Source organism: Thalassophryne amazonica, chromosome 8 (assembly GCF_902500255.1).
Source record: "Thalassophryne amazonica chromosome 8, fThaAma1.1, whole genome shotgun sequence".
NCBI classification, from domain to species: domain Eukaryota; kingdom Metazoa; phylum Chordata; class Actinopteri; order Batrachoidiformes; family Batrachoididae; genus Thalassophryne; species Thalassophryne amazonica.
The window spans coordinates 109930772-109953631 of record NC_047110.1 but is presented as its reverse complement, the minus strand read 5'-3'; the positions used below and the strand labels follow the sequence as shown (position 1 = coordinate 109953631).

General features: G+C 43.0%; 1 protein-coding gene and 1 long non-coding RNA gene across 2 annotated transcripts in view; both read left to right on the top strand.

The window, feature by feature from the left end:
* The first annotated feature begins 7244 nt into the window (after nucleotides 1–7244).
* LOC117516308 lies at nucleotides 7245–14047 on the top strand. Its single transcript, XR_004562360.1, has 3 exons — nucleotides 7245–7254; nucleotides 9078–9085; nucleotides 13924–14047. It is a non-coding gene; the product is annotated as an uncharacterized LOC117516308 (long non-coding RNA).
* A 1335-nt stretch (nucleotides 14048–15382) lies between these two features.
* Nucleotides 15383–22860, top strand: part of map1lc3b (microtubule-associated protein 1 light chain 3 beta) — a 29919-nt gene continuing 22441 nt past the window's right edge. The window contains exon 1 of the mRNA XM_034177251.1: nucleotides 15383–15625. Coding sequence (XP_034033142.1) covers nucleotides 15586–15625 — 40 coding nt within the window. The 5' untranslated portion in view covers nucleotides 15383–15585. The remainder of the gene's footprint in view (nucleotides 15626–22860) is intronic.

Here is a 22860-nt window from a genome sequence, read left to right as displayed (position 1 = left end):
GCCAGGCGGCATGCCGAGGGTGATCTTTCAGACACCGGTCGGTCCGTATGGTGAGAGCGATCAGGTGGTCCAGGTCGTCGGGCAGATCTACAGCTACCGGCTGATCCTGGATATTTTTGGAGAGCCCCTGAAAAAACACGTCATGGAGCGCAGCGGGATTCCAATTACTCCTGGTTGCCAGAATGCGGAATTCTACAGCATAGTCAGTAACTAGGCATCTACTCTGCCGCAGTCTCATCAGGGATCGAGCTGCTTCTCGTCCCGGAGAGGTGTGTTGGAAGACCAATTGCAGGGCTGATGTAAATGCTGGAAGAGAGGCACAGGTGGCAGATTGCCGACCACACTCACCTGTTGCCCACGCCAAAGCATGACCAGTCAGGTGAGTGATGATGTAAGCTATCTTCGCCCGGTCGGACGGGAACTTACATGACACGAGTTCAAAATTCAACTCACACTGAGTAAGAAAAGGTCTGACGTCTCTGGATTTGCCTGAGATGCATTCAGGCAGCAACAGTTGATTGCAGTAGTCTGGTTCGGGTACAGAAGCCGGTGCAGTTGTTGACAGCCCCGGTGGAGGCACACTGGTGCTGCCGCTGGCCGGAACAGTAGAAGCCGGATGATCAAGACTAAACAGTAATTGTCCCATCTGGGCGCTCGCCAACTCCATGAATGAGTCCTGGCATTTAGTGAGGTCGCTAAACCCAGAGGAGAGAGTGGTGAGGTGGTCTTGCTGCTGTGCAAGCTGCTTACTGTGGTGTTGTACCGCCAGGTGGAACGGGTTAGAGCTGGTTGTGTCCATCGTTGGCCAATTTGTACCATCAGGCTGGATGGTCAGGAATGGCAGGACACAAATGCACGGCTCAAACAGACAGCTCTGGTTTTTAGAAGACTTTATGATTGTGACAAGCGGATGTCGGTACACGAGTAAACAGTCCAGAAAAAGCAACAGTACAAAAATCATCAAGCAAACAGGCATGGTCAAAGCAACAGGCTGGAGGTCAGGTACACACAAGGAGGCAGGCAGGACTATGGAACACAGATACAGAGCTGGAATGAAGGCACAAGGCACAACAAACTGGGACAAACACACTCAGTGAGCTTATATAACCCCAGGTGGCAATCAGCAAATCAGATACAGGTGTGCATGGAAAGTACCAGAACAAGGGGTGGCCAGAGAGAGAGAGGGAGAGACAAGAGTAACAGAGACAAACAAACCCAAGTGGAAAACCCAGCAAGAGAATAAACAAACCAGAGCCAATGAAATACAAAAAAATAACTAACAGAACAAAATAAAACAGACAACCAAACCCAAAACTCAACTCCTGACAGGGAGCTGTGTTTTCATCTTGTTGGTCTTCATTTTGTCCACTTTGAATCGGTTTGCTTTGAATTCCTCCAATTCAAACTCATCAGTGTAACAAAATTCTCTCAGAAAAAAATGGTCCTCTTTGCCACTTATAATTTCTTTGTTTGTTTTTTGTTTTGTTTTATTTTGTGCCGTGAAAATTGTAAACAAAATCGCAATTCTGATATGCAATCCGGACCAACTGTCATGGTAAAGTTCTGAAATGGGAAAATATCAGACTAGAAATCAGCCAATCAGGGCACATGTACTGTTGTAGTCATATAATAATGTGTAATAAATATGTTATATATAAATAGTCTGTATTAAGCTAATGCAAAGAACAGTTGTGTGCAATTGTCCATTTATTGGACTGGGAGGTGTGTGTATGTGTGTGTGGAGTGGGGGTGGGGGGTCATGGTTTCTGTAGCAGTCTCTTCACAGCCATGGGTAAAGAGCTGTGTTTGAGTCTGTTGGTGCTCTCATGACCCTGAGTCTGCCAGAGGGAAGGCTGATGAAGAAATTGTCCTGGTTGGGCGAGGTTGTCCCAGATCTTTGTTGCCCGTTGGAGGGGTCAGTTTGAGTAGATCTCCTCTAGGTGTGGGAGTGGAGAGCCAATGATCTGCTGAGCAGTCTTGATGACATGCTGCAGCTGTTTCTTCTTGGATGCAATGCAGCTGGCAGACCACACTGTACATCCGTAGGTCAGGACACTCGCCATTATTCACAAAGAGCTGGAGTGCACGGGCTTCACATTGCTAACATGGAATGTGGGATGAATTCTCATGGACCTTGGCAGACGTAAACAAACAGAAACAAGCCTTGGAATCTTGGAAACCTAACCTTGGAAATTGGGAATGGACCAACAAACCTGGGTGCAAGTTTTCTGGGCAGTCCCTGGATGAGGAGGTGACGCATGGAAAGCCAGACCTTCTGGCCTGGGATGTAGACAGGCGCAGTGGATCTCCTCTTGTCGGCCACAACTTTATAGACTGGCCTGCTCCCAGGTTCAACAGCAGCGAAGGATGAGGGACAAGGCTGAGGGTACACCTGAGTTTAAGTCTGTAGGGGTAAACAAAGAGGGTAGAAAAACATATACAACATGAAATGGGGAGTAACCAGTGGAAGATGAAGGCAAGTGTAACAAGTACGGATAATACTACCAGAAAAAGAAAGTTTTATTAATATGGTGTAATGATAATGGGCCAGATCAGAAGATGTAAGATTTATCTCTGGGAGGTGTGTTGCAGTATAATGAAGTGAGAACAATAGTATTTCTTTTTATGTGGCTGTCGCCTTATTATTGTGCAAAAGGTGATATTTACAATATTTACAATATATACAATTCTGCAGTAAGTATCTCAAAGACATACGTATCTCAAAGACATTGAGAAGTTTCAGGAAAAAATACAGAAGAATATTACCCGGGATTTTACACAAATTTAACCAGCGTTTATGCAACCAAGTTGTTAAGTGTGTTGTGTGGGCCGCTGAAGAGGAGGTACTGCTGGCCCACCACCACCAGAGGGCACCCTGCCTGGAGTGCGGGCTCCAGGCACCAGAGGGCGCTGCCGCCTCACAGGAGCAGCCGGGGTGACAGCTGACACTCATCACCTGTGACAGCTGTCACCACTCATCTGATCTGCATCGGTATATCAGCAAGATGTCATCTCCACCTCTTTGCCGAGATATCGTTCTACCTGAAAGGTAATATCCTCAGCCTGACTGCTTGATAGAAAGCCTTTTTTTGTGATTTTTGTGAGTGATAACAGACTTTTTCTCCAACGAGAGGTGGAGGTAGCTTCCCTGCCGTGCAGATTGCTGGGTGCAGACGCACCCACGTTTAATTGTGTTTTTGTTCCTCGCCAGCAGTACCAGGTCCGACACGCGGAGGCAGTGGCCACCTGGGAGTTCGGGACTTGGCGGCTCCAGTATTCCCGGGGTCTGGTGGCGGAGGAAATCGTGTGGTTCCGGTTCTGCTTTGGACAGGCGTCTCCTATCTTCGAGCCTGCCCACACGACACTTTGTAATTTGACCTTTGATCTATTGTGTAATCTGTTGTGTTTGTTGTGCACATTCGCAACAGTAAAGTGTTGTTATTTGACCTATTCCATTGTCCATTCCTTTGCGCCCCCTGTTGTGGGTCCGTGTACCGACACTTTCCCAACAGGATATCTCAGCCAACGTCATGGATCCCGAGGGGCCTCAACCGGCTGTTGAACGGCCAATGGAAGAACAGGGCGCACAGGCGCCCGCAGGAGGAATGATCGGTGAGTTGCAGCGGCTCCTCACCGTTTTCACGGCTCAGTTGGATTTAATGACCGAGCAGAACGTCCTCCTTAACCGCAGGGTGGAGGCTCTCGCCGCGCAGGTGGAGGCGCGCCCTCAGGGCGCTGCTGCGGCTCTCCCTCCTGTCGACCCTGTGCGTAACAGTGACGTTCCACTGGTCGTTCAATGACCCCTCCCACCTTCCCCGGAAGCATACATAAGCCCTCCAGAGCCGTACGGAGGTTGTGTGGAGACGTGCGCGGACTTCCTTATGCAGTGTTCGCTCGTCTTCGCACAACGTCCTGTCATGTACGCGACTGATTCTAGCAAGATAGCTTATGTAATTAATCTGCTTCGCGGCAAGGCACGCGCTTGGGCTACAGCGCTTTTGGGAGTCAGTCACACGTGCCAAAATGACAATATGACAAAAATGCTTGCCACGCACAGTATAAAGTCGGAGATGCTGTGTGGTATCTGATCAAAGGTGATCCAGACTCATCAACTCCTGAAAACACGTTCCTTCACACAGAGTACCCGATACCCCAAATGGCGGACATTTCTGTGGTCTAAAAAGGTATTTAAATTAGTAAAATGGCACAGATTATACAATTAAAATAGAGTTATAAAGTACAAGATCATACCTGTGACAGCCACTACATTAGCCTCCTCTCCCCACGTGCGAATTGAAGTGTCAATTTTTTTTCTGGTTACAGTTGTGACCGATGGGTTGAAATGGGTTAAGATTGGAGGAGATATTTTACTGCATAGGCCTACATTTGGACCCAGGCATAGCACGAGTCTTCATATGCTTTAATAGGATACTGTTGAACGCTCGAGAGCCAACAGAGTAAACAACAATCCAATCCTCTAAACAGGCTATGAAAACGTGAGCTTGGAATATAAATCTAACGGCACGCATTTATCACATTGTTACAATCGAGATAGATCGACGGATAAACAAGACAATGGCAGTTCCTGAACGTAAGATGACTTTTTATGGCAAAATCAAATAGCCAATAATGGAAGACACCTTCTAGCCAATCACAGGTGAAAAGGGTGGAACTTTCCCTTACCATCCTACATTTTGCAAATTCGCTCCCCGCGTCTGCGGAGGGGGAGATGCTGAAGGCTTAAATTACACTACACGCACTGCAATTGGCTGAACTGCTGTGCGTGTGTGAGCGCGTAATGATGTCACATAAAAAAGGTGCATTCACGGTTGCGCAAAAAAATAGGAATTATTATATCTAGGTATTTATCACAATTTTTATGTGGTTTACACAAGGAGTTATGTGTGAGTTCTATCCAAACTAAGTGTGAAGCCCCGTGGTCCCCTGAGAATACACAGACCTTTTTCCAACTCCTGATTGACTCTTTCAGTTTGTCCATTACCTTGTGGGTGGTTACCCGAGGTGAGGCTGAAGGAAACCCCCAGTAGACGGCAGAGCTCCTTCCAAAACTGTGAAATGAACTGAGGTCCACAGTCGGAAACAAAGTCCTGAGGGAAACCATGCAATTTATAAACACACTGATTAACAACGCTTCAGCAGTCTCTTTAATCAATCAATCAATTTTATTTATATAGCGCCAAATCACAACAAACAGTTGCCCCAAGGCGCTTTATATTGTAAGGCAAGGCCATACAATAATTACGTAAAAACCCCAACGGTCAAAATGACCCCCTGTGAGCAAGCACTTGGCGACAGTGGGAAGGAAAAACTTCCTTTTAACAGGAAGAAACCTCCAGCAGAACCAGGCTCAGGGAGGGGCAGTCTTCTCCTGGGACTGGTTGGGGCTGAGGGAGAGAACCAGGAAAAAGACATGCTGTGGAGGGGAGCAGAGATCAATCACTAATGATTAAATGCAGAGTGGTGCATACAGAGCAAAAAGAGAAAGAAACACTCAGTGCATCATGGGAACCCCCCAGCAGTCTAAGTCTATAGCAGCATAACTAAGGGATGGATCAGGGTCACCTGATCCAGCCCTAACTATAAGCTTTAGCAAAAAGGAAAGTTTTAAGCCTAATCTTAAAAGTAGAGAGGGTGTCTGTCTCCCTGATCTGAATTGGGAGCTGGTTCCACAGGCGAGGAGCCTGAAAGCTGAAGGCTCTGCCTCCCATTCTACTCTTACAAACCCTAGGAACTACAAGTAAGCCTGCAGTCTGAGAGCAAAGCGCTCTATTGGGGTGATATGGTATTATGAGGTCCCTAAGATAAGATGGGACCTGATTATTCAAAACCTTATAAGTACACTCAACAAAAATATAAACGCAACACTTTTGGTTTTGCTCCCATTTTGTATGAGATGAACTCAAAGATCTAAAACTTATTCCACATACACAATATCACCATTTCCCTCAAATATTGTTCACAAACCAGTCTAAATCTGTGATAGTGAGCAATTCTCCTTTGCTGAGATAATCCATCCCACCTCACAGGTGTGCCATATCAAGATGCTGATTAGACACCATGATTAGTGCACAGGTGTGCCTTAGACTGCCCACAATAAAAGGCCACTTTGAAAGGTGCAGTTTTGTTTTATTGGGGGGGATACCAGTCAGTATCTGGTGTGACCACCATTTGCCTCATGCAGTGCAACACATCTCCTTCGCATAGAGTTGAACAGAACACCTCTCCAACGTGCCAAACACCAGCGAATGTGAGCATTTGCCCACTCAAGTCGGATACAACAACGAACTGGAGTCAGGTTGAGACCCCGATGAGTACGACGAGCATGCAGATGAGCTTCCCTGAGACGGTTTCTCACAGTTTGTGCAGAAATTCTTTGGTTATGCAAACCGATTGTTTCAGCAGCTGTCCGAGTGGCTGGTCTCAGACGATCTTGGAGGTGAACATGCTGGATGTGGAGGTCCTGGGCTGGTGTGGTTACACGTGGTCTGCGGTTGTGAGGCTGGTTGGATGTACTGCCAAATTCTCTGAAACACCTTTGGAGATGGCTTATGGTAGAGAAATGAACATTCAATACACGAGCAACAGCTCTGGTTGACATTCCTGCTGTCAGCATGCCAACTGCACGCTCCCTCAAATCTTGCGACATCTGTGGCATTGTGCTGTGTGATAAAACTGCACCTTTCAGAGTGGCCTTTTATTGTGGGCAGTCTAAGGCACACCTGTGCACTAATCATGGTATCTAATCAGCATCTTGGTATAGCACACCTGTGAGGTGGGATGGATTATCTCAGCAAAGGAGAAGTGCTCACTATCACAGATTTAGACTGGTTTGTGAACAATATTTGAGGGAAATGGTGATATTGTGTATGTGGAATAAGTTTTAGATCTTTGAGTTCATCTCATACAAAATGGGAGCAAAACCAAAAGTCTTGCATTTATATTTTTGTTGAGTATAAGAAGAAGAATTTTAAATTCTATTCTAGAATTAACAGGAAGCCAATGAAGAGAGGCCAATATGGGTGAAATATGCTCTCTCCTTCTAGTCCCCGTCAGTACTCTAGCTGCAGCATTTTGAATTAACTGAAGGCTTTTCAGGAACTTTTAGGACAACCTGATAATAATGAATTACAATAGTCCAGCCTAGAGGAAATAAATGCATGAATTAGTTTTTCAGCATCACTCTGAGACAAGACCTTTCTAATTTTAGAGATATTGCATAAATGCAAAAAAGCAGTCCTACATATTTGTTTAATATGCGCATTGAATGACATATCCTGATCAAAAATGACTCCAAGATTTCTCACAGTATTACTAGAGGTCAGGGTAATGCCATCCAGAGTAAGGATCTGGTTAGACACCATGTTTCTAAGATTTGTGGGGCCAAGTACAATAACTTCAGTTTTATCTGAGTTTAAAAGCAGGAAATTAGAGGTCATCCATGTCTTTATGTCTGTAAGACAATCCTGCAGTTTAGCTAATTGGTGTGTGTCCTCTGGCTTCATGGATAGATAAAGCTGGGTATCATCTGCGTAACAATGAGAATTTAAGCAATGCCTTCTAATAATACTGCGTAAGGGAAGCATGTATAAAGTGAATAAAATTGGTCCTAGCACAGAACCTTGTGGAACTCCATAATTAACCTTAGTCTGTGAAGAAGATTCCCCATTTACATGAACAAATTGTAATCTATTAGATAAATATGATTCAAACCACCGCAGCACAGTGCCTTTAATACCTATGGCATGCTCTAATCTCTGTAATAAAATTTTATGGTCAACAGTATCAAAAGCAGCACTGAGGTCTAACAGAAGAAGCACAGAGATGAGTCCACTGTCTGAGGCCATAAGAAGATCATTTGTAACCTTCACTAATGCTGTTTCTGTACTATGATGAATTCTAAAACCTGACTGAAACTCTTCAAATAGACCATTCCTCTGCAGATGATCAGTTAGCTGTTTTACAACTACCCTTTCAAGAATTTTTGAGAGAAAAGGAAGGTTGGAGATTGGCCTATAATTAGCTAAGATAGCTGGGTCAAGTGATGGCTTTTTAAGTAATGGTTTAATTACTGCCACCTTAAAAGCCTGTGGTACATAGCCAACTAATAAAGATAGATTGATCATATTTAAGATTTAAGCATTAAATAATGGTAGGGCTTCCTTGAGCAGCCTGGTAGGAATGGGGTCTAATACACATGTTGATGGTTTGGAGGAAGTAACTAATGAAAATAACTCAGACAGAACAATCGGAGAAAAAGAGTCTAACCAAATACCGGCATCACTGAAAGCAGCCAAAGATAACGATATGTCTTTGGGATGGTTATGAGTAATTTTTTCTCTAATAGTTAAAATTTTATTAGCAAAGAAAGTCATGAAGTCATTACTAGTTAAAGTTAAAGGAATACTCGGCTCAATAGAGCTCTGACTCTTTGTCAGCCTGGCTACAGTGCTGAAAAGAAACCTGGGGTTGTTCTTATTTTCTTCAATTAGTGATGAGTAGTAAGATGTCCTAGCTTTACGGAGGGCTTTTTTTTATAGAGCAACAGACTCTTTTTCCAGGCTAAGTGAAGATCTTCTAAATTAGTGAGACGCCATTTCCTCTCCAGTTTACGGGTTATCTGCTTTAAGCTGCGAGTTTGTGAGTTATACCACGGAGTCAGTCACTTCTGATTTAAAGCTCTCTTTTTCAGAGGAGCTACAGCATCCAAAGTTGTCTTCAATGAGGATGTAAAACTATTGACGAGATACTCTATCTCACTTACAGAGTTTAGGTAGCTACTCTGCACTGTGTTGGTATATGGCATTAGAGAACATAAAGAAGGAATCATATCCTTAAACCTAGTTACAGTGCTTTCTGAAAGACTTCTAGTGTAATGAAACTTATTCCCCACTGCTGGGTAGTCCATCAGAGTAAATGTAAATGTTATTAAGAAATGATCAGACAGAAGGGAGTTTTCAGGGAATACTGTTAAGTCTTCTATTTCCATACCATAAGTCAGAACAAGATCTAAGATATGATTAAAGTGGTGGGTGGACTCATTTACATTTTGAGCAAAGCCAATTGAGTCTAATAATAGATTAAATGCAGTGTTGAGGCTGTCATTCGCAGCATTTGTGTGGATGTTAAAATCCCCCACTATAATTATCTTATCTGAGCTAAGCACTAAGTCAGACAAAAGGTCTGAAAATTCACAGAGAAACTCACAGTAACGACCAGGTGGACGATAGATAATAACAAATAAAACTGGTTTTTGGGACTTCCAATTTGGATGGACAAGACTAAGAGTCAAGCTTTCAAATGAATTAAAGCTCTGTCTGGGTTTTTGATTAATTAATAAGCTGGAATGGAAGATTGCTGCTAATCCTCCGCCTCGCCCTGTGCTACGAGCATTCTGGCAGTTAGTGTGACTCGGGGGTGTTGACTCATTTAAACTAACATATTCATCCTGCTGTAACCAGGTTTCTGTAAGGCAGAATAAATCAATATGTTGACCACATTTAACTGTTTTAGTCTGTGGTGCAGTTGAAGGTGCTATATTATTTTTTCTTTTTGAATTTTTATGCTTAAATAGATTTTTACTGGTTATTGGTGGTCTGGGAGCAGGCACCGTCTCTACGGGGATGGGGTAATGAGGGGATGGCAGGGGGAGAGAAGCTGCAGAGAGGTGTGTAAGACTACAACTCTGCTTCCTGGTCCTAACCCTGGATAGTCACGGTTTGGAGGATTTAAGAAAATTGGCCAGATTTCTAGAAATGAGAGCTGCTCCATCCAAAGTGGGATGGATGCCGTCTCTCCTAACAAGACCAGGTTTTCCCCAGAAGCTTTGCCAATTATCTATGAAGCCCACCTCATTTTTTGGACACCACTCAGACAGCCAGCAATTCAAGGAGAACATGCGGCTAAACATGTCACTCCCGGTCCGATTGGGGAGGGGCCCAGAGAAAACTACAGAGTCCGACATTGTTTTTGCAAAGTTACACACCGATTCAATGTTAATTTTAGTGACCTCTGATTGGCGTAACCGGGTGTCATTACTGCCGACGTGAATTACAATCTTACCAAATTATGCTTAGCCTTAGCCAGCAGTTTCAAATTTCCTTCAATGTCGCCTGCTCTGGCCCCCGGAAGACAATTGACTATGGTTGCTGGTGTCGCTAACTTCACATTTCTCAAAACAGAGTCGCCAATAACCAGAGTTTGATCCTCGGCGGGTGTGTCGTCGAGTGGGGGAAAAACGGTTAGAAATGTGAACGGGTTGGCGGTGTACACGGGGCTTCTGTTTAGAACTACGCTTCCTCCTCACAGTCACCCAGTCGGCCTGCTTTCCCGGCTGCTCGGGATCTGCCAGAGGGAAACTAACGGCGGCTAAGCTACCTTGGTCCGCACCGACTACAGGGGCCTGGCTAGCTGTAGAATTTTCCACGGTGCGGAGCCGAGTCTCCAATTCGCCCAGCCTGGCCTCCAAAGCTACGAATAAGCTACACTTATTATAAGTACCATTACTGCTAAAGAAGGCCGAGGAATAACTAAACATTTCACACCCAGAGCAGAAAAGTGCAGGAGAGACAGGAGAAGCCGCCATGCTAAATCGGCTAAGAGCTAGTAGCTGCGCTAAGCTAGCGGATTCCTAAAAACCCACAAAGTGAATAATGTGTAAATAATTTAGAGGTGATTCAGCAGAGGGAGTGCTTTAGTTAAGGCACATGAAGATTACACTGTGAAACAAATCGTTATCTAGTTAACTAGATCAATCTAACTGCGCAGATTAAACAGCTAACAGATACAGCAAAACACCGTTGTGCTCCGGAACAGGAAGTGATACAATGCCGCAGTGAGAGCCAACCACCAGTAGAGGCAAGCAAGAGCTCGAGATCTTTAGCGGTAGGCAGTTTAGGTAGGGGCACAAAATGTGCCATCTTAGACAATCTATCAACCACAATCACTGTATGATCCTTAGATGGTGGAAGGCCAGTTACAAAATTGATGGTAATATGGATCCCGGATGATCTACACAGTATTCTTAATGCCTGGGTGACAAGCAAACTGGCTGTCATGTCCCCAATGAATGACCTCCCCTCTCAATGCGTCCGGTATGAATAAGTTCCCTTTAGGACACTATGGAGGGAACGTCACGAGCGGCAGACCTGACCTTTGTCTCAATATCCCAGGTTATGGCAGAAACAAAACATGATGTGGGGAGAATGGTACTTGCTTCAGATGGAAAATAAAAGGGATCCCCTTGCCTAGAGGGCATATCGGGTTTCCCATTTTTTTGAGCCTGGGCGGTACAAAAGCACAAAACTAAAACGGATGAAGAAAATGGCCGAACGGGCCTGTCTGTCATTTAACTGTTTCACCATGCATAGATACTCCAAGTTTTTATGATCAGTCCACTCTAAAAATGGCACTTGTGCCCCCTCAAGCCAATAGCGCCCCTCCTCCAAGGCCACTTTCACCGCCAGTTCCCGGTCGCCAATGCTATAATTACGTTCAGCATGAAATAATTTCTGAGAGAGATAGGCACAGGGATGTAACCTTTTTTCACTATAGGATCAATTTGAGACAAGATTGCTCCAACACCTATGTCGGAAGCATCAACTTCGACCACGAACTGTTGGGTGGGGTCAGGAAGGAGTAGGATGAGAGCTGCAGTAAAGCGTTTTTTAGGACCTGAAAAGCCTCGTCACACTGGCATCCAGTGAAATGCCCAGAGGGACGAGGTGACATTATGAAGGGGTGCGGTCACAGTACTGAAGTTATGGATGAATTTATGGTAGAAATTACCAAACCCCAAAAATCTTTCTACTTCTTTATGGTCTTTTGTTGTTGCCTAAATCACGTACCGCCACAACCTTCTCTGGGTCCATCCGGATTTCACCCTGTGCAATCATTAACCCCAAAAACGACACCATTGGCTTATGAAATTCACACTGTTCAGCTTTGACGAATAAGTGATTGCACAACAGGGTTTCCAAAATTCTGTACATGTCTCTTTGTCCGGAAAGAAAATCAGAATATTGTCTAAGTAAATGAATATAAACTTGTTCAGGAACTTGTGTAGGATGTCGTTTACCAGGTTTTGGAATACTGGGGGTGCATTAATAAGCCCAAATGGCATGACCAGGTACTCGTAGTGACCAGTCGAAGTGTTGAAGGCCGTTTTCCATTCATCACCATGTTTCATGTGCACTAAATTATCCGCGTTGTGCAGATCCAATTTTGTGAACACTTTGGCGCCCTCTAGCAGTTCAAACACGGTAGTGATGAGAGGCAGGGGATAACGGTTCTTTACTGTTACAATATTTAGGCCCCGATAATCTATGCATGGGCGGAGTGACTTGTCTTTTTTTTTTCCCCACAAGTCAGAATCTCACCCCTGCGGGCGAAGACGAGGGCCGAATAAACCTGCCTCTAAAGATTCTTGGATACAGTCATTCATTGAGACGCGTTCAGGCACAGACAGAGGGAATTATTTCCCCCACAGGGGACTAGTTGCAGGAAGTAACTCGATAGCCCAATCGTAAGACCAGTGTGGAGGTAGAGATTTAGCTTTGGCTCAGCGAGATCTTGCTAACAGGATGGGACTCTGGTGAGATCTGGATTAGGCGTAAGAACCTTAACGGCGGAACTGTCTAAACGGCCCGTACAGGTGGGTCCCCATGAACTAATTTGTCCTTTAGACCAGTCAAAGTGTGGGCTGAGTTTCTTTAGCCAGCGGTGCCCCAAAATAGCCGAATGAGTCATTTTGTCAAATACATGAAAACATATGGTCTCATTATGATTCTCTGCAATAATAAGACAGGCTAACTGTGCACAGTGGGTGATTTGACTGAGCTCGTGGCCATCCACAGCATGCACGACCAGAGGGCGCAAGAGACTGTACAACTTAAGGTGCAGGGACCTGGCGAAAGAAGATACAAGCAGATTAGCATCAGAGCCTGAGTCGATAAAAACTGGAGCAGAAATAGATGAGTGCTCAGAGACAAATTCAGCAGAGATTGCAATCTGTGGTGTACTAGAAGAAATAGAATTTTGAATCATCTGTAGTACTGGTTTCGAGCGCGCAGGGGCACCCTTGTCCTGACAATCTATGATCACATGCCCAGTCTGTACACAGTAAAAACACAGACCCTCGTCCCTACGGTGCTGGCGTTCCTCCATGGATAATCGGGTACGTCCCAGCTGCATGGGTTCGTCCGAGGTGGGGTGAGGAGAGCTGGAGCAAAGATGATTCAGGCCGGTGGCTCGAGCAGGTGGCGTAGCAGAACACTGAGCAGAGAGGCAAGGCTCCTGCCAGGGTCGGTCCGCCAAATGGCGGTCCGTGCGGATAGCGAGAGCAGTAAGCTTGTCCAGATCTTCAGGGAGGTCTATGGCAATGAGCTGGTTCTGGATGTGGCCAGACAGACCCTGGAAGAACACCTCCTGAAGGGTGGCTGGATTCCACTCACTCTTGGATGCCAAGATGTGGAAGTCGATGGCGTAGTCGGCAACAAGTCTGCTGAATTGCTTGAGCCTTATCAGTGAACGTGCTGCTTCTTGTCCCGGTGCCGTATGCTGGAAGACTTGCAGGAGAGCGGTCTTGAAGGAGTGGAGAGAGCCACACAAGGGTGACTGCCTGCTCCACTCTGCTCACGCCCACGCCGCAGCCTGGCCGGTCAGGTGAGTTACCATGAATGCCATCATCGCCCATTTGGATGGAAACATTGCTGGCATTAACTCAAAGTGCAGTTCACACTGGGGGATGAAAGGCTTCACATCTCCACGACCAGTGAAGCTTAAATACACCCAGGTGATGAGCTTCAGATTTGAAACAGGTGTGTGGGAAGCTCCAGAACAGGGTGTGGCCCAGACAGTGTGCACAGCCCACCACCAAGCACCAAGAGAGACAGACAAGAGAGACAGGGAAAGACAAATCCCAAGCAGGAAAAACCCAACAAGAGAAATCACACTCAGAAAACCAAATCAAACTAAACTAAGCAGAACTAAACAGAACAAAGCATAATAGAAAATGTCCAGATCATGACACATGCACTGTCAACTGTGGGATGTTATATGTAGGCAGGTGTGAGTCTTTCCAAATCATGTCCAATCAACTGAATTTACACCAGGTGAACTTCAATTAAGCTGTAGAAACAACTCAAAGATGAACAGTGGGAACAAGATGCACCTGAGCTCAGTTTTGAGATTTATGGCAAAGGCTGTAAATGCTTATGTACACTTGATTTCTTAGGTTTTTTATTTTCAATAAATTAGCAAAAATATGTAGAAAACATTTTACAATTTACACATTGTCATTATGGGGTATTGTGTGTTGAATTTTGAGGGAAAAAAATCAGTTTCATCCATGCTGTAAGATAAAATGTGGAAAAAGTGATGCACTGTGAATACTTTCTGGATGCGCTGTATGATTCAGTGTCTGATTGAGGAAACACTGTAATCTTTCTTTATTAATAAATAAATAAATAGTTTGACGCGTGACATCAGTCTGTTTTTGGTCGTTTTGGACGATCTGGGTTTGTGGCTTTGTGCCTTTTGCTGACTGTAATGTCTAAATTACGATTATTGATGCGATTAGATTCAGATGTGCTTTTCCTGCTGAGACCAGTTGAACCCCTGAGGTGAGCGTAAAACTATCATCCAGGACCAATTTAACTCCACTCCTTCTGAAAGCTGCAACAGGTGATCAGAGATCTCCACCTGCTGGCCAAATGTAAGAACTGCATCTACGTACGAGAACTACAACTCCCATCATCCCACAGTCAATCTTCTGAACGTTTACTTTTTAATATTTCCATCTTTTTTTCTTTATTCTCTGACTCCAGTGCATCTGGAAGAAAAATATTTTGTTGTAAATTATCACCAACCCACAGAGGAGGGCGGAGGTCATGTGGTCAATGCCCTGATCTCCTGTTCCCTGGCACCCCACCCAGAACTAAACCAAACCAGCTGTAGTAGGTTCCTTAGATGACCCCAAAACACACAGATATTCTTAGTCTTTTGATACATATTAAATTAGATCATACCTCACCTCCACGTACTCCCGAGTTAAAATAAAGGTTGAATAAATGACTAAATATAGAATCAAACTCAGGATCTTCAGCACAAAAAAAGAGTTTAGAACAAAAAATAAAAATAAAAAGTGGGTTACAAAAACAAACAAACAAAAAAATCTTGAACAGTAAATCCTCATTAAAACACACACACACACACACACACACACACACACACACACACACACACACACACACACACACACACACACACACACACACACACACACACACACACACACACACACACACACACAGTTTTAAAGGGGCGGGCTGTGCGTGACGTCATAGGTCAGATGACAGGTTTGTTTTGGTGCTCGAGCTCGTCCTGATAAAAGCAGCAGCAGGAAGCGACGACATAAAAAAAAAAAAACCCGAAACAAAGGTCGTCGCTAAGCTAGCGGTCGACAAACAGCCTGTAAACATTAACAAAAGATTTTTGATCTGATATATTTATCTTCATACTGTCGCCGCCTCATTTTATCAACTGCCGGTTGGTTGATTTGATCACAAAATGCCTTCAGAAAAAACCTTCAAACAGAGAAGGTCGTTCGGTAGGTTAATTTTTTCCTGCCTTTTTTATTAATCTTTGTACGATTGCTGTAGGTTCATGTTTATAATACTGTAGGTTTGAGTTACTATAGGTTTATATTTATAATACTGTAGGTTTATCTTTGTAACTCTAAGTTTGAGTTACTGTAGGTTCATCTTTGTGTTACTGTAGTTTCGTTTTTGTGTTAGTGTAGGTTTGTGTTACTGTAGATTCATCATTGTGTTACTGTAGGTCTGTGTTTATGATGCTGTAGGTTTGATTGTTGTAGGTTTATCTTTCTTTGTTGTAAGGTTATTGTCGTTTTAATACTGTAGACTTATGATACTGTGGGTTTGTGTTACTGCATATTCATCTTTGTGTTCAGCTTTGGAATACTGTAGACTAATGATACTGTAGGTTTGTGATATTGTAGGTTTGTCTTTGTGTTACTATAGGTTTTTGTTACTGTAGGTTTATGTTTGATACCCTAGGTTTTTATCACTGTAGGCTCATCTTTGGAATACTACAGACTTGTGATACTGTAGCTTTGACACTGTGGTTGTTTGATGCTGCATGTTTTTTCTTTATGATGCTGTAGGTTTCTCTTTGTGATTTTGTTGGTTTATGTTACTGTAGGTTTATCTTTGTGGCATCGCCGGTTACTTTAGTGTCAGCTTGTCTTTGTGATACTATAAGTTTGTGTTAGTGTAGGTCTGTTATTGTAGGTTTGTGTTAGTGTAGGTCTTGTAGTGTAGATTTGTGTTATTGTAGGTCTTGTAGTGTGGGTTTGTGTTAGTGTAGGTTCCTAGTGTAGGTTTGTGTTAGTGTAGGTCTGTTATTGTAGGTTTGTGTTAGTGTAGGTCTGCTAGTGTAGGTTTGTGTTATTGTAGGTCTTGTAGTGTAGGTTTGTGTTAGTGTAGGTGTGCTAGTGTAGGTTTGTGTTATTGTAGGTGTGCTAGTGTAGGTTTGTGTTATTGTAGGTCTTGTAGTGTGGGTTTGTGTTATTGTAGGTCTTGTAGTGTGGGTTTGTGTTATTGTAGGTCTTGTAGTGTGGGTTTGTGTTATTGTAGGTTTGTTAGTATGGGTTTGTGTTAGTGTAGGTCTGTTAGTGTGGGTTTGTGTTAGTGTAGGTCTGTTAGTGTGGGTTTGTGTTAGTGTAGGTCTGTTAGTATACAACCCCTGGCAATAATTATGGAATCACCGGCCATGAACCACCACCTGATCTCTGTGGGCAACACGGGTTAAGGGACGTGGAATGTCTTTCTGTGACTGGTGCAGTGTGAGAGGACAGGCTTTTGTGCAAGATTAAAAGATGGATTGTCTTGAGGTCATGAGTGCACTCAAGCATGCACAGAAATGCGAGAACGTCAGTGCTGGTCAGAGTTGATTCTCATACTACAACCCCTGGCAATAATTATGGAATCACCGGCCTCGGAGGATGTTCATTCAGTTGTTTAATTTTGTAGAAAAAAGCAGATCACAGACATGACACAAAACTAAAGTCATTTCAAATGGCAACATCTGGCTTTAAGAAACACTATAAGAAATCAAGAAAAAAAATTGTGGCAGTCAGTAACGGTTACTTTTTTAAACGAAGCAGAGGGGAAAAAATATGGACTCACTCAATTCTGAGGAATAAATTATGGAATCACCCTGTAAATTTTCATCCCCAAAACTAACACCTGCATCAAATCAGATCTGCTCGTTAGTCTGCATCTAAAAAGGAGTGATCACACCTTGGAGAGCTGTTGCACCAAGGGAACACACATACAGTGGGGTAAAAAAGTATTTAGTCAGTCCCTGATTGTGCAAGTTCTCCTACTTAGAAAGATGAGAGAGGTCTGTAATTTTCATCATAGGTACACTTCAACTATGAGAGACAAAATGAGAAAAAAAAGTCCAGGAAATCACATTGTCAGATTTTTAAAGAATTTATTTGTAAATTATGGTGGAAAATAAGTATTTGGTCACCCACAAACAAGCAAGATTTCTGGCTTTCACAGACCTGTAACTTCTTCTTTAATAAGCTCTTCTGTCCTCCTCCTGTTACCTGTATTAATGGTACCTGTTGGAACAAGTTATCTGTATAAAAGACACCTATCCACAGCCTCAAACAGTCAGACTCCAAACTCAACCATGGCCAAGACCAAAGAGCTGTCGAAGGACACCAGTAAGAAAATTGTAGATGTGCACCAGGCTGGGAAGAATGAATCTACAATAGTCAAGCAGGTTGGTGTGAATAAATCAACTGTGGGAGCAATTGTAAGAAAATGGAAGACATACAAGACCATTGATAATCTCCCTCGATCTGGGCTTCACGCAATATCTCATCCCGTGGGGTCAAAATGATCATGAGAACCGTGAACAAAAATCCCAGACCTACACAGAGGGACCTGATGAATGACCTGCAGAGAGCTGGACCAAAGTAACAAAAGCTACACACTACACAGAGAGGGACTCAAATCCTGCAGTGCCAGGCGTGTCCCCCTGCTTAAGCCAGTACATGTCCAGGTCCATCTGAAGTTTGCCAGAGAGCATATGGATGATGATCCAGAAGAGGATTGGGAGAATATCGTGGTCAGATGAAACCAAAATAGAACTTTTTAGTAAAAACTCAACTAGTCGTGTTTGGAGGAAGGAGAATTCTGAGTTGCATCCCAAGAACACCATATCTACTGTGAAGCATGGGGGTGGAAACATCATGCTTTGGGGCTGTTTTTCTGCAAAGGGGACAGGACGACTGATCTGTGTTAAGGGAAGAATAAACATGGCCATGTATCATGAGATTTTAAGACAAAACCTCCTTCCATCAGTGAGAGTATTGAAGATGCAACATGGCTGGGTCTTCCAGCATGACAATGATCCCAAACACACCACTCAGGCAATGAAGGAGTGGCTCCGTAAAAAGCATTTCAAGGTGCTGGAGTGGCCAAGCCAGTCTCCAGACCTCAACCCCATAGAAAATTTGTTGAAGGAGTTGAAAGACCATGTTGCCCAGCGACAACCCCAAAACATCACTGCTCTAGAGGAGATCTGCATGGAGGAATGGACCAAAATACCAGCTACAGTGTGTGCAAACCTGGTGAAGACTCACAGGAAACCTGTGACCTCTGTCATTACCAACAACGATTATGTTACAAAATATTGAGTTGAACTTTTATTATTGACCAAATACTTATTTTCCACCACAGTTTACAAATAAACTCTTTAAAAATCCTATAATGTGATTTCCTGGATAGTTGAAGAGTACCTATGATGAAAATTACAGACCTCTCTCATCTTTCTAAGTAGGAGAATTTGCACAATCAGGGACTGACTACAGTGGAGCAAAAAAGTATTTAAACAACCTCAGCTAATGAACTACACTCGTGTGTGTGTGTGTGTGTGTGTGTGTGTGTGTGTGTGTGTGTGTGTGTGTGTGTGTGTGTGTGTGTGTGTGTGTGTGTGTGTGTGTGTGTGTGTGTGTGTGTGTGTGTGTGTGTGTCAGCTGGTGTAAAATCAGTTATGCATTGTTCCCACAGATAGAATCAAATAAGAATAGAACTGATTTGGGGTCAGCCAGTGTCCCGCTGTGTTTTATTTACATCACAGCAGTGACACACACACACACAAAGTGGTGTCAAAAAATACACACAGAGAAAAGAAAGAACTGCAGGATTGGAGGATGGGACAGTGGTGAAAAGAGGACGGGGTGAGATGATAAAATGTTAATGTGGTGGTGTGTTTGCTGTTTCATGAGGGAGCAGAACAAAACCTGCGTGTTTTGTTTTTTTTTCCCACTTCCTGGCTGTCAGATCTGAGTTTGAGGCCTGCAGCCTTCCTGCAAACACCAACTTAGAAAACTCTTTTCTGTGGAAAGATAAAGAGTTGAGTGGTGACACAACAATGAGGAAAAAAGTATCCGTGGAATTCATCCACCTAGTCCTGGGTCTTCTCCCGGGGTCTCCTCCCGGATGGACGTGCCTGGAACACCTCCTTAGGGAGGCGCCCAGGAGATGTCCTTATCAGATACCCGAACCACCTCAGCCGGCTCCTTTCAACACGAAGGAGCAGTGACTCTACTCCGAGCTCCGAACTTCTCACCCTATCTCTAGACACCAGCCACCCTCCTAAGGAAGCCCATTTCAGCCGCTTGTACCCGCAATCTAGTTCTTTCGGTCATGACCCAACCCTCATGACCATAGGGGAGAGTAGGAACAAAGATTGACCAGTAGATCGAGAGCTTCGCCTTTTGGCTCAGCGCCCTTTTCGTCACAACAGTACAGTAGAGCGAATGCAATAGCGCCCCTGCTGCGCCGATTCTCCGGCCGATCTCACGCTCCAGTGTACTTATACTTATAAACAAAATACGTATAAACAAAATACACTTGTCAGTATAATCTTTTTAGTATGTATGTGATAACTACATGAATGCAAACAAGTAAACTGAAAGTTTACCTATGTATTTTAGTTTAAAAGAGGTATACTACTCATGAACTACTTTTTGGTCAGAGCAGAAAGGGGGGAAAGTGAACAATACCTAAAAAACAAACAAACAACAGCGCACATAAAAAAATCCTGCTGAATATCTAATGTTTTAAATAAAATTCAGAGCCACTTTCTCTTTAGAAATACCACATTTCTATTAAGTAATGTCTACAGTTCCTAAAAAGAAAACTGGTTTGTATTTAATCAACAGCTGTCTTGTTGACTTAGCTGGCTGCTGTTTGCTCATACCCTACAGTCACATTGGCTACAAATGATGACAACAAATAGTTCGCTTTGTTGCTTGATGGGTGTTCCCCTGGCGTGCCTGCTAACCTCTCCATAAGATGTCTTGTAAATCACTTCGGAAGTGTTACCTGGTTATGTTTGTATCCCCGCTAGGTGCTAGCTGAAGGCCCAAAGGGGGATCATGTTGTAGAGATTTTTTGCCGTCTGTCCTTCCCAAAAAGGGTATAAGCATTCTGGAATCACCACCTTTCACAGTTTTAGGAGGAATTTAGTGAAACTTGGTACAAGTCCTTGTTATAAGTTGGTAATATGCATATTATCATATTATTTGAGTTGGACCCATGTTACCAGAGTTATGGCCCTTGATTAACAAACCTAGACTCTTCCAGTTTCATGAATTGGTCCCTGCATTCTGAAATAAGCTATCAGATATCTTGAAATGTTATCAGACTGTAGAAAGCACTTGTACCAAAGCAGCATTTGCCAGTGGGGGACATTGTGTTCTCAGAGCGCTCTTGTTAGATTTAGAAGTGTTTTTTTCCCCACTAACATTTACAAACTATATGAGAAACATATTATATTTATGCAGACATACAGTGTTTCAGAGCGTTTTCCACCATCTTGGATTGTTTTGTTTGAGCGAGCAGCCAGCTGATGTCACACTGCCGATTCACTCTGATTGGCAGACGCCATGTCGCCTCACTCAGTATTTGAAATAGACTTTGGGTCTATTTTTGCCCTGCCTAGCTGGCAGAAGAGCTACCGCTGCCTCCAGCCGCTGCAAAACGCTGCTGCAAAATGCTCAGCAAGTGAATGAAATGAACAGCAAGTCGTCACTTTCCCTGTTGCTTGCTGTCGCTTGTTGCTAATGTCAGTGTAGGTTTATCTTTGTAACACTGTAGGCTTGAGTTACTGTAGGTTTATCTTTGTAACACTGTAGGTTTCAGTTACTGTAGGATTATGTTTGTAGTACTGTAGGTTTAAGTTACTGTAGGTTTACCTTTGTAGTACTGTATGTTTATCTTTGTAGTACTGTAGATTTACATTAGTGTAGGTCTAGCTTTGTAACACTGTAGGTTTAAGTTACTGTAGGTTTATCTTTGTAGTACTGTAGGTTTAAGTTACTTTAGGTTTATCTTTGTAGTACTGTAGATTTGAGTTACTGTAGGTTTATCTTTGTAGTACTGTAGGTTTAAGTGTAGCTTTACCTTTGTAGTACTGTAGGTTTAAGTTAGTGTAGGTTTATCTTTGTAGTACTGTAGGTTTATCTTTGTAGTACAGTAGGTTTAAGTTACTTTAGGTTTATCTTTGTAACACTGTAGGTTTATCTTTGTAACACTGTAGGTTTGAGTTACTGTAGGTTTATCTTTGTAGTACTGTAGGTTTGAGTTACTGTAGGTTTTTCTTTGTAACACTGTAGGTTGATCTTTGTAGTACTGTAGATTTACGTTAGTGTAGGTCTAGCTTTGTAGTACTGTAGGTTTAAGTTACTTTAGGTTTATCTTTGTAGTACTGTAGGTTTGAGTTACTGTAGGTTTATCTTTGTAGTACTGTAGGTTGATCTTTGTATTACTGTAGGTTTATCTTTAGTACTGTAGGTTTATCTTTGTAGTACTGTAGATTTACATTAGTGTAGGTTTGAGTTACTGTAGGTTTATCTTTGTAGTACTGTAGGTTTGAGTTACTGTAGGTTTATCTTTGTAGTACTGTAGGTTGATCTTTGTATTACTGTAGGTTTATCTTTAGTACTGTAGGTTTATCTTTGTAGTACTGTAGATTTACATTAGTGTAGGTTTGAGTTACTGTAGGTTTATCTTTGTAGTACTGTAGGTTTGTGTTACTGTAGGTTTTTCTTTGTAGTACTGTAGATTTAAGTTAGTGTAGGTCTATCTTTGTAACACTGTAGGTTTGAGTTACTGTAGGTTTATGTCACTGTAGGTTTATCTTTGTAACACTGTAGGTTTGAGTTACTGTAGGTTTATCTTTAGTACTGTAGGTTTATCTTTGTAGTACGGTAGGTTTAAGTTACTGTAGGTTTATCTTTAGTACTGTAGGTTTATCTTTGTAGTACTGTAGATTTAAGTTAGTGTAGGTTTGTGTTACTGTAGGTTTATCTTTGTAGTACTGTAGGTTTGTGTTACTGTAGGTTTATCTTTGTAGTACTGTAGGTTTATGTTACTGTATGTTTATCTTTGTAGTACTGTAGGGTTGGGTTACTGTAGGTTTATCTTTGTAGTACTGTAGGTTTATGTCACTGTAGGTTCATCTTTGTAACACTGTAGGTTTGAGTTACTGTAGGTTTATCTTTAGTACTGTAGGTTTATCTTTGTAGTACTGTAGGTTTGAGTTACTGTAAGTTTATCTTTGTAGTACTGTAGGTTTAAGGTACTGTAGGTCTAGCTTTGTAACACTGTACGTTTAAGTTACTGCAGGTTTATCTTTGTAGTACTGTAGGTTTAAGTTACTTTAGGTTTATCTTTGTAGTACTGTAGGTTTGAGTTACTGTAGGTTTATCTTTAGTACTGTAGGTTTATCTTTGTTGTA